At 18.6% G+C, this 12,510-nt stretch overlaps 4 protein-coding genes across 4 annotated transcripts; 2 read left to right on the forward strand and 2 right to left on the reverse strand.

Moving 5' to 3' along the window:
* Positions 1-437: 437 nt before the first annotated feature.
* On the reverse strand, positions 438-2,605 carry PRELSG_0803500 (DnaJ protein, putative; the record flags this gene model as incomplete). Its single annotated transcript, XM_028676090.1, has 2 exons — positions 438-1,995; positions 2,097-2,605. The coding sequence occupies 2 exons, from the start codon at positions 2,603-2,605 to the stop codon at positions 438-440; spliced, it is 2,067 nt and encodes a 688-aa protein (XP_028532614.1).
* Positions 2,606-5,324: 2,719 nt separating this feature from the next.
* PRELSG_0803600 (conserved Plasmodium protein, unknown function) lies at positions 5,325-6,400 on the forward strand (the record flags this gene model as incomplete). Its single annotated transcript, XM_028676091.1, has 2 exons — positions 5,325-5,865; positions 6,261-6,400. The coding sequence occupies 2 exons, from the start codon at positions 5,325-5,327 to the stop codon at positions 6,398-6,400; spliced, it is 681 nt and encodes a 226-aa protein (XP_028532615.1).
* A 1,637-nt stretch (positions 6,401-8,037) lies between these two features.
* Positions 8,038-9,891, forward strand: PRELSG_0803700 (conserved Plasmodium protein, unknown function; the record flags this gene model as incomplete). Its single annotated transcript, XM_028676092.1, has 1 exon — positions 8,038-9,891. The coding sequence occupies one exon, from the start codon at positions 8,038-8,040 to the stop codon at positions 9,889-9,891; it is 1,854 nt and encodes a 617-aa protein (XP_028532616.1).
* Positions 9,892-10,377: 486 nt separating this feature from the next.
* On the reverse strand, positions 10,378-11,734 carry PRELSG_0803800 (conserved Plasmodium protein, unknown function; the record flags this gene model as incomplete). Its single annotated transcript, XM_028676093.1, has 2 exons — positions 10,378-10,530; positions 10,670-11,734. The coding sequence occupies 2 exons, from the start codon at positions 11,732-11,734 to the stop codon at positions 10,378-10,380; spliced, it is 1,218 nt and encodes a 405-aa protein (XP_028532617.1).
* Between the last annotated feature and the right edge of the window lie 776 nt (positions 11,735-12,510).

Here is a 12,510-nt window from a genome sequence, read left to right on the forward strand (position 1 = left end):
TTTAATAAATATAAATGGAATTTAATGTATTTTATGCAAATATTTTTCCTTATATAAAGAGATTATTAATAAGTTTATAAGAAAATTATAAATTCCCATAAGTTAAAATGCAAATTTTCATAAAAAAAAAAGAATTTATTTTTTTTCTTTTTCTGTAAGTATAGTTGTTAAGAATACTAAAAAATGTAATTAAAATTAAATTCAAAAAAAAAAAAAAAATTTTAAATGGTGAAAATTAGCACTAATAAAGAACAAGAAAATACCAATCAAGTTAATTCAAAAATATTTAAAATTTTAAAAATATAAAGTAAAAAATTTATATTTTTTTTTTTAGTTCAATTTTTTTTATGCATATATATATAGAGGCTTATACTATACTAAAATAAAATGTTTAATTTATTAAAAGCAATCACATAATTTTTTCTTCTTCAAAAATATTATTTAATGGAAAACAAATTTTTATTAGATAAAGTATATTTTATTATGGAAGGGTAATCATCTCCTCTAAAATCCTTTGATAGAATATTGTAAAATTTTTTTTGAAATGTTATTAAAGAATTATTTTTTTTTAATGATAAATCATCAGCTGAAATATTTAGAATAACTCTAATTTCTGCAAGTAAATAACATAAAACAGATCCAGCATAATAACAAGAAAAATGATAAGGAAAACTAGTTGAATGAATTGAATATAAGGAAGAAAGTTTGTAAGGAAGATATTCCTCAATAATTTTATAAAAATCGTTTAAAGCATATTCATCATTTTTATTATTATTTGAAAAAAATGTAAAAGGATTAATATCATGAATCTTATAATCAATTATAGATTGTAAATAAATGTTAAATAGCCTTGAAGAATCAAATTTCATGGAACGATATAAATTTTCATTTATTTTTGAATTATTTATTTCTTTATTTGATAAGTTATATATTATATTATAATTATTAACTAAATGTTCATTTATATGTGAAAAAAATTCTGCATAATCTAAAGGAATATTATAAAAATTATGTAAAGAATATTTATTTGATAATAATAATAAATGATAAGCATGACCAAACTCATGAAATAATGTTAAAATTTCTGATGAACTAAATAGCTTTTTTTCAAGAGGTACAGTTTGCATAAATTGATAATCAATTAATACATGACCGTTGCATATTAGATAAGTATTTGATAAAGAATTCATTAAGGGAATCTTAAAATAATCCCTTAATCTTATACTCATATATGGTATTATGTAAATATATCCTAATAATTCATAATCATTAAGATCCTTATTTTCTCTTTTTTCATGACTTAGACTTTGTTTAATTTTTTTTTTTTTTCCTCTTTCAATTTTATATATAATACTATTATTTGGCCATTTCTTTAATACTTCTTCATTCTTAATTCTTTCATAAGAAAATTTATATATTTTTGACATTATTTCGATAAAGTTATTTAAAACGTAATTTTGCGGAAAAAAAGTATTTATGAAATATTCATCTGATTTATTAAACATTTTATTATAGTAATAATACCAATCATATAAATCTAGTTTATTATTATTACCATAGCTATTATTCATACAATTATTTTTCTTTTTTAAATTAAATAATTTCATCATATTAAAATTTATTTTATCATAGTCTTTGTCTATTTTTGTTTTAATTAAATTAAAAAATTCATTTAAATTATTATAATTCTTCTTCTCACTAGTAAAATAAGATACAGAATAATGACTCCAATTACTATAGCCACATTTAATTGCTATTTCATATCTTTTTTTTAATATATTTATTACATCTTTGTTTAAATCTTTATTTTCATAGGGAGAGTTAAGTAAATGAAAAATTTTTTTTCTTATACTAGATTCATTTATTCCGTATAAAATAAATTCATAATTATGTTTGCTTATAGGTATTTTTAATTTATTCTTATTGAAAATATATTCATGTTTTTTCTTCCATTCTTCATCAATATTTATTTCATTTTTGTCTATCATTAAATATCTATAAAAAAAAAAAAAAATTATAAATAAAAATATGAGTATTTTTAATCATTATTTTATACAGTAGAAAAAATTATTATTATATCTTATTTGTAAATTTACCTTGTTTTAATATTATTAATTTTTTTTAAATAGTTAGAGCAGTATACATTTAATTCATTTATTAAATTACAAAGTGATTTCTCTCTTCTTATATGTATAGTATACGGGATTGTTTTACTATCAGTATTTTCAATTTTATTTTTTTTCAGAATTACAGATATATTCTCCTCAATATACTCGAGAATATATTTCTTTAAAATAGAAGGCTTTAATTTAGCAGATATAATTAACAAATAATACAAATTAAAGCAGTTTTCAATTATTAAATTTTTTTTTTTTTTTTCATCAATTATTTTATTTGCTACATTTAAGAACTTATTAATTTCATTAGAAATAAAATAGAAGTCTATAGAATTTTTATCTAAAGGGTGATTAATTATTTTCAATTTCTTTACATTTTCTAAAATATCCTGATGTAACTTTTTTTTTTTCTGAACACAAAAAATTGCTGGAATTTTTGAAAAAACAATAAAAGCCCATTTATTTATAAAATCAATTTTTGTTTTCATTTTAAGACTATTTTAACTATTTAATTTTTACATATTAACATTTTTAACAATATAAAAACATGTTATTTTTTTCTCATACAAGTAACTAGTTTTTTTGCTTGTTTCATTCATATTATATATAAATTGTTTTGCAAAATAAATTTTTTTCTTTTTTTTTCTTTCATTTTTTAAAAGAAAAGACTTTTTCTGTAAATTTCAGATTTCTTAAGATATTCATATTTACTGAAAATATATTATTAAAAGAGCTATTTTATTTTTTTCTTAAAACTTCATAAGAAATAAAAAAAGAAAATATTAATAAAGAAGAGTATTATGAATTTATTGATGTATATTAAAACTCTTAAAAAAAAAAAAAATAAGAGCAATTGTAATTTAATGGTTTGGTATTATTTTTTATATAAAATAGGGAGAAATAATTGCTTCCTAATAACTCATTTTTTTTTAACACTAAATAATAATATGATTTCTTATAATTTTATTATCTTCTTCAGTAACCTTTTTTCATTTTTAAAAATCAATACAAATAAATAAAAGGTTTATATTTTATTCTTTTTTAATGAGTAAAATTAAAAATAAAAAAATATCTTAATTTAAATAGGTATGAAATATATTTAAGCTTCCTTTATATATAATTATCTTTTTTTTTGTATAAAAAGTTTCTAAGCATTTACCTAAAAATGAATTTTTAAAAATTAAATAGATTCCAATAGGTTCTTATGTTAGATTAAGTGCTCATCTTCCTTTTTTTTTTTTAAACAATTTATATTTCTATGAATATATATTTATAAAATATTATTTGTATTTAAGATATAGAAAAGGTATTTTTCTTTAATACTAATACAAAAATGCCTTTCATTATTTTCTATAAATTAGTTTAGAGTGTATTTTAAAAATAAAATGTTCCTATCTTAAATCTGTTTGTAAATTAGTCTTAAATGTAAAAAAATGAAATAAATAAAAAAATTTAAGCAATATAAAAAAAAATTCTTACATTGTGTTTAGACATAAACAAAATTGACTTTTGTATTTATAAAAGGATACGAAATAAATAAAACCCCAAAACGTATATGAAATTATAAAATCATATACAACTGAATTAATTTTTCATAAAGGTAATTTTATCTTTATAAAATAAAATTAAAATGTTTTAGTATATATATATTAGACATCTTTTTATTTTTCTATTTTAAGGAAAAATATTTTATACTTTTTTTCTTTTTTATTATTTGTATATTATTATTTTGTTACTAAAAATATAAATTTTTAAATCTCTTACCCGTTTATGAAAAAAATAGTATATAGATTAAAAATAAAATACTTAAAATGAAAAATAACAAAAAAGACATATTTATATAAAAAAATATGTTTATGTATCTCCTTAAAAAATTCACATCAAAAAAAAAAAAAAAAAAACAATATTTTGTCTTTTTATTTTTAAATATTACATATTTCCTATTAAAATTATACTATATGAGATGTAACTTTTACTAATTTATTTTTTTATTTAAGTATGTATTTCTTTTTTTTTTTATTTCTTTCATTTTTACAACCGAACTTAATATATTATATATATTTATATACTCTTTTTTTTTTACCTTCTCATTACTCTCTAATGCTTTTTTTAAGTACATTTTTATATACAAAGAACTTTTCTTTTTATTATGAATTTTTTTTGTTTTATTTTTTTCTATTATTTCTTTTTTATTCACTTTTATTCTATAAAGACAAATGATAATTAAAGAACATCTGCTTTATATTTTTTCATAAGCTTGCACATAATTGCATAATTTTGTTTTTGTTTTTTTTTGCTATCTAGAGATATATGTTAAAAAAATTTTTTTTTTTTTTTAAAAATAACTTTTTTTAAGATGTCCTTCGATAATTTAATAGTTTTTTTAATTTATCTTTTAATATAGAAAAATATTAAAGATATATAGGAAAATTATTAGTTTCCTTCTTATTAGTATTATAATGCAATAAATAAATAGAATTGTGCTAAAAAAAAATAAAAACGTTATTAATATAAATTAAGATATAATTATATTTTAACAAACAGAAAAATTCAGAATAATTAACAAAAAAAAAAAATGTAGAAAAAAAAAAAAAATACTTATGCATATATATATGTATAGATCATTTGAATTAACCCTTTGTTGGTTTTTGTTTATTTTATCTAAATAATTCATTATGAAAAAGTATATTTTAAAATTTTTTTTTATAAATGATTGTATTTATTATTATTAATATTGTTTTTATTATTATTATCATTAAAATTGATTATTTATATGTATATATGTATGTAATTTATTTAAAAAATTGTTTATTTATGAAGCATATTTAATTTGAATTATTTATATTTCTTAAAAAATTTTTTATTACATAAAAGGAATCTTAACATATAGAATATTTTATCTAATTTTCCATTCTAAAATTTTTTTAAAGACTATTAAAATTCTTAATTTTAATGGAGTAAAAGTAGTACATTATTAAGTAAAATTTAACTTTTTTTTTTTCATTAAAAAAGACGGAGAGTTGTTCTTAACTTAAACATAAATATATATATATATATATATATACATAGAAAGAGAGAGAGAAAAGAAAGAAAGAAAGAAAGATACATAAGGAAAGTAATATAGATATATATTACTTATTTAAATATCTAAAATAATATTAAAAAGTATATTTCTGTTTTTTCTTTTTTTTATTAATAAAAATAAATATGTCTGATAATTACCATTTTTTACAACTTTGTAATGTTTATAAAGATAGTAGAAATAAATGGGCATTGAGAATAAATAAATTAAATTTCAATATAGATAATTATAAAACAGTGAAAACAAAAATTTTTCTATATTTATTATGGAATACTGTAATATTTATATATTTATTAGAATTTTTTTTGAATTTATTATTTGTTATTTATATGCCATATATAAATATATTGAGTAAAACAATTTTTTTTTTTTCTATTTTTGATTCTATTATTGTTATAATTTTAACTTATAGAGGATTTTATGCATATTCTAATGATAAATCTAATATGTTACAAAGATCAGCAAAATTTTTTTTTATGTTAAGTATTTGGTGTTTTATAAAATTATTAGTTTATGTTATACATACATTATCATTTGCATTAATAACAAATGAAAAAATAAATAATGAATTATATTATTATGGGAGTAGAAGTGTTTATTTTAGTTATTTTATGGAAATCATCATAACAATAAATATTATTAAATCTGTTTTAACCCTTTTTACTGGTAAAAATATGCATAACTATCATTTCATATTTTATTTTTATTTCTTTTAAAACTATATTTTTTATATAAAATAACTACTTTTATTTTTACACATGTATATATATATATATATATATATATATATAAGCTTAAGAGAAAATCACTTATTTCTTGAAAAATTATATATATAGATATTAATATAAATAGTTATATGTTAAAAAGAGATATATATGCTATTATATATAATAAAAAAAATTTATAAATAATTAAATAAATTATTTCAAAATATTTTTTTTTGTAATAAAATCTTTTACTTTCAATATTTTTCCATACATTTAAATGAATATATATTTATCATGCTAATATATTTTAATTAATTATTTCTTCTTTTAAAATTTTCTTTTATATTTTGTCAGGTCAAAAAATTCAATATATTGTAAGCTGCATAAGAACATCTACTATTCTAAAAAGCAAAATTAGAAAAGATTTAGAAAAGCAATCATTTCTATTTGACGATTATACTTATGGTACTTTTATAAGTGACTTGAAGGAATAAAAATTTTATAAAGTTTCCTATATTTTTATGTTTTAAATTTTATTTTTTTATTATTTATTTTTATTTATTTTGTTTTATTTTACTTGATTTTTTTTTATTCTATTTTTAATGCATTGATCTGCTGCTTCTAAAGTAAATATATTTAAGATAATAGTTTTTTCTTTTTTGTTTATTTCAATATACACACATATATATATATTTTGTCCTATATAATAGTTTTTTTTTATATTATATTTCATATTATTTTATTTTACTTTTTTCTTTTTTATGTATTTTGTTATTAATATTGTTTTTGTTCAATGACTAAATATTGTTTAGTTAAATATTAAAAACTTTATTGCTCTTTATTATTTTTTTTTTTTTTATTTCTAATATCTTTGTTATTTTATAGTTAACTATATATTACCTTTTTTTAAATACACAATTATATATACATAAATCTCATTTTGCGATATAATTTATCAAAAATTTAACTAATTTTTTCGCATTTTCATTTAATATTTATTTTTCATTTCTTTTCTTTTTTTTTCCTTTTCTTTTATACTTTTTGTATAGTCTTTTTTATATTTGAGTTTGTGTTTTTATTTTTTTATGCCATTTATATTTCACATTACTATTTTTCGGTTTTTCCTTTTTTTTCTTTTTTTATTTGGGAAAGTGGAGATTTTTGTTTTATTTTTTTTTTTTTTTGTACTAGTGAATAACTAAAAATTTTGATTAATAGTATTTTATTTAAAAAATTAATCATTCCATAATATTTTTTAATTTATATTTTAAGATTTTTATTTGTACTATACAATGTTTTATTTAGAGATAAAATAATGATTTTTAAAGAGATCATTTTTAAGTTGTATATATATATATATATATATATATATATACATGTATACTTAGTTACTGTAAAAAAAACGAATACAATGTATGTACATACTTTTTAATTAATGCATTATAACAGAATTAAAATATATTTTTTTGTTCTTCATATATAAAAATATTTTTTTATTAAAATATAAAATTATGCTAAGAAATATAAACAATATTCATTTTATTCCTTTGTTAGAAATTAATAAATACTTAAAATATTAATTTTAAATTTGTATTAAAAAAAAAAATGTAAATAATAGGAGTAATATTACTATATATCATTATACATTATCTTACTTTCTTGATTATTTTCATTTTTATATTATATATTCTATTTTTTTTTTTCTTATGTTTGGAATGAATGAATGAAAAAAAAAGTGTTAGTACTTTGTAAAATTTAAATATATTTTATTTTATTTCTCCAAATATATAAAAATAGTTATTATATAATATGTATGATATATTATTTTCACCTTTTCCTTTTAATAGTAAAAATAATAATTGAAAAAAAATAATAAAAATTAGAAAAATGTCTTTAATTGCTTAAATAATAATAGTTGCATATATTCCAAAAAAAAAAAAAGAAAAGAAAAGAATAAGAAATGTAGCTTTATAAAAAAAAATATATGTATATTTCCAATTAAATTTTTCTTTTTCTAATAGTTCAAGATTCATAAGGATAACTTTATATATTTTTATGGAAATGTTTAAACGAATAAATTATATCTACTTTTAAAGTATTCTTAAAAAAGAAGGAAAAAAAAAAAAAAAAAATGAAAATATGGATAAACTTTCTGTCTATTATGCCTTTATTTCTATTCTACAAAGGAGTTTGTACAAACCTCATTTCAATGATTAATAAAAATTATAAAATACCCAATCCCTTTTATCAGAAAAATACTGTGTTTAGGTATGAAAAAGAACATAATAGTTTTTACAAGTGGACGAATATTAAAAGAAATAATGAAAAACAAAAAAGTTTTAACATAAACTACTGGAAAAATAGAAAAGTAAATGAAAATATTATAAAAAAAAAAAAAAAATATATTTTTTGTAAAAAGTATTCATTTGGTGAAATAAATAATGATAATTATGATAAAAAAAATGGAAAAAGGATATGCATTTATCTTGATAAAGAAAAATCCAAAATATCAAAATTATGTTATACAATAAATTATAAAGATAAATTAAAAAGTAAGAGTAAAATAAAAAAAAAAAAAGATATATTACATATGATATTAGCCCCTAAAGGATCTATGCATGAAAAAAAAAATAAAGAAATTTTAAGTGACCCAATAAAAAATTATCCTTGGGAAATTAGTATCCCATTTCATGAAACTATTACCTGTGAACAAAGCCCTTATTATAATTTTTTAAAATCTGAATGGGCATATTTGGATTATAATAGAGATTCAAGAAAAGCATGTGGAAAAATAGAAGGAGGATTAGAAAATTATGATGGAAAAGGTCTGAAATTAGAAGGAGGAGTAGATAGACCAAGATATAAAGAAATCCCATATCATTTAGACCATGGAGTAGAATGGAGAAAATTTAATCAAGATGAATTAATTAGATTTGATTTAGATCCAGATGGGAATCAAGACCAAACTTTTTTAGAAACTGAAGAAGATTTAGAAAATAGACAATGGGGTAATTGGAATTACTATTGTGCAAAAGAAACTACACAATTAAATACTGCATGGAGAGAACCAGTTCTTTCAAAAGATTTATCAAATTTAATTTATCCTTGGAGTCACAAAGCTCACGAGAATCATGTTATTCCTTATGGATATAGGGGACCCTGTTTTTTTATACCTGAACCTAAATTAGAATGGGAACTTTCTGCGAGAGGATTTTTTGGAGGATATTTTGAAGATCCTAATTGGAATAGAATTAAATATTATAAAATAACAAAAAAATTAATTTTAGAGTGGCATGAATGTGATAAAAATGATCCTAAAATTGATAAGATAAAAACAGAATTATTTGGGATATCTAGCAGAAAAAAATACGGATCAAAGCAAATTAAATTAATTAATGAACATGCTCTATTTAGGGCAAAAGAAATTTTACTTGATTATATTTTGGATCCTAACAATGACCCAGACTACCATACTTATTATCTTGATAGAAATGAGCCAATTGATTATATTGGAGGTGGAAATCATAAATGCAGTGAAAAAGAAATCAAAAACAAAACTGTTGTTTTAAATATGTGTGTATTTGCAGTAAAACAGCAACATGAATCATATTCTTTGAAAATGTCTATTGATGAAATGGCAGAAATGTATCATTATTTTATGACTGAAATTAGAGGAGAAGGAAGGACCCATCAGTCCTGTGAGGACCCGGTTGAAGATAAATATCAGTGTTATGAATTACAAGACGAAAGAAAAAAATTTCCTGCTTTAATTTCTTTGTATAAACCTTTGTGGACGAACAGGAAATATGGAGAAGAATTTGGAGATGCTTTGCAAGAAGGAGAAAAATTCAAATTACAAAATTTTTATAAATTTAACCAGAAGCTAAAATTAAAAAAGAAAAGAAGACTAAATAAAAAAGAAATAGATCAATACAATCACGTGGATGATTATGAGCATTTTGACGTTCACTACGATTTTCAATAAGGTAACATTATTGTTATAAATATTACTATACTGCTTTTTTTTTTTATATATATTCGCACCTGAAAAATATATTATATCTTTCTTAAAATTTTTATTATTCTAACTTTATTCATTAAAAAATTTAAACTTTTTTTTTTTTTTTTTGAAAATTTAATTTAAAATACTTTTTGAATGAAAAAAAAAAAAAAAAAATTATTTTAATACTTAAAATACTGCTTTAATTGCTACAAAATTTATGTAACTAAAATTAAATAAGTATGATGTATAATTAAAGTTATATGAATTAGTTTAAAATATAGACAAAATTAAAAGAAAAAATATAATTCCTACTTTTCACTTAGGTAATAAATTTATTAAAAAAATAACAATCAGAAAAAAAAATAAATAATAAAAATTTTTATAATACGATTGATTTTTTCTAATTTATATAAAGGAAAACAAAAATAAAAAGTGTCTAAATGATTAATATAACAAATTAAATATACTTCAAGATAAACTTAATAAAGCTCCGTAGCTATTTATATAAGAAAAGAGTGATTCAACATTTATTTCTTTCTTGAATATTTCTAACCCTTTCTGGATTATAAATAGGTAATCTCCTTTAAATTCTACTGCTTTTTCTACAGGTACGAAATTTAACTAAAAAAAAAAAATAGTACGCATATAAGAAATAAAGTTAATATAATTTAAAAAATTAATTTATATAAAAAAAAAAAAAAGTAATATAAAAATATATATAAGATTTATGTTTTTTTATAAGTAATTTCTCGTATTTTACCTTTTTTGCTTTACTGTCAAAAAAAACAATATCCAGTTTGGGGGGGGGTTGCTCATCAAAGGCAGGCAAAAAATATAGAACTCCATTGAATTTTTTTTTCATCTTTATAAATTCAATATAGCATTCGTAGTATGGTTTTAGATCATTTATATAAATACTTTGCATTTTTTTAGATACTTCTGTAAATATAATTTCTCTACCTTTATTTTTTTCAAAGTAAAAGTCTGGTATTGTTTTAGAATGAATATAAGCTAAGACACCTTTCCCTTTTTTTCCAGTTTTAGAATAATGTAATTCTAATTGTCCATCATTTTCTGGATTGTAAATAAGATAAACCCCTTCTTGTATGGAAACAGAAGTTTCTTTTACTTCAGGAGGATCACCAACACAAGCAGATTCTGGAGGGGGATTAGGTGCTGATGCTGCTCCAATAAAATTTAATTTTGCTTTTTTTTTTGCAAATATTTTTGGTTTAATTTCTTTCTTTTTTAATATTGTATCTTTTTTTGTTTTTTTTTCTTCTTCTAACTGTTTTTGTTTCTCTTCCTCTAATAACCTTAATTTTTCTTTTTCTTCTAATAATCTTAGTCTTTCATTTTCTTGTTCTTCTAATATTAATCGTTCTCTTTCCCTTTCTTCTTCTTCTTCTCTTTTTTTTTTTTCTTTTTTTTCTTCTTCTCTTTTTATTCTTTCTTCTTCTTTTTCTTTCCTTTTCCTTTCTTTTTCTCTTAGTTTCTCTTCTTCCAGTATTAATTCATTCAATTTTTCATCTTCATTTCCTCCACAGCAAAAACAAAGAAAACAAGTATTACCACGATGACTGCCGTTTACTTTATTTATTGTATCAGGCTTTTTATTGATTTCAGTTTCGTTTTTATTCCTCTTAGGAACTTTACTTTCTTTAGCTGAATCACTTTTATGAACTTTTTCATTTTCTTTGTTATTATCTTTCGATGATTTTCCTATTTCTTCTCTTGAATTCACTTTAGATTTTTTTTTAGAGTTACTATCTTTTTCATCTCTTTTTTTTTTCTCTCTGACACTTTTTTTTGAATTTTTTCCCATTCTTATATATGCTATAGATATATTTTAAATAATAAAAAGGAGTAACAATTTTTTTTTTTTGAAAGTTTAAAGGGAAACAAAAAAAAATTAAGAATATATATTATGATAAAATCGTTGCAGTCATACTCACGTATGTGCTTGATATATTATTAAAAAGTAAAATAAAAAATAATTCTAATTATACAATTCATAATTTTAATTTTATTATGTATAATATTTAAAATATTTTTGTATTATATGATAGTCATAATGTTTGATAGACAAGAAATTATAAATTGGTCAAAAGGACAACTAAAAAAAAAAAAATTTTTGCGTTTTCTGCTAAAAAAAAAAGTTAATTATATTAATAAAGATATTCAGAGTACAAATAATCCTTTTTATTTATTTTTTTTTAATTTGCAATTTTACAAGAAAAAAAAATAAATTGTGGAAAAAAATGGTAACAAAAAGAAAAATTATTCTCAGATTAAGAAATTGTTGCTTTATGTTTTTAATTTGTCATAATATAGCATATATCTATATGCATGCAAATAAATTTGAATAATATTAAAATTAAGCTTTCTATGATAGTAAAATGATAAAAAAAAAAAAAAACTTTAATTAAGAATATTTCTTAGTAAAAAAAAAAAAAATAGCAAAAAATAGGAAAAGTGAAAACTAAGATGTATTGGATATTATATTATGCATGCATTGCTGATTAAATGCACACTTGTTTTTTTCTACAACTTAAAAGTTCTTATATAGCATTATATTATAAAAACAAAAAAAAAGTTCAT

This window comes from Plasmodium relictum, assembly GCF_900005765.1.
Source record: "Plasmodium relictum strain SGS1 genome assembly, chromosome: 8".
Taxonomy (NCBI): domain Eukaryota; phylum Apicomplexa; class Aconoidasida; order Haemosporida; family Plasmodiidae; genus Plasmodium; species Plasmodium relictum.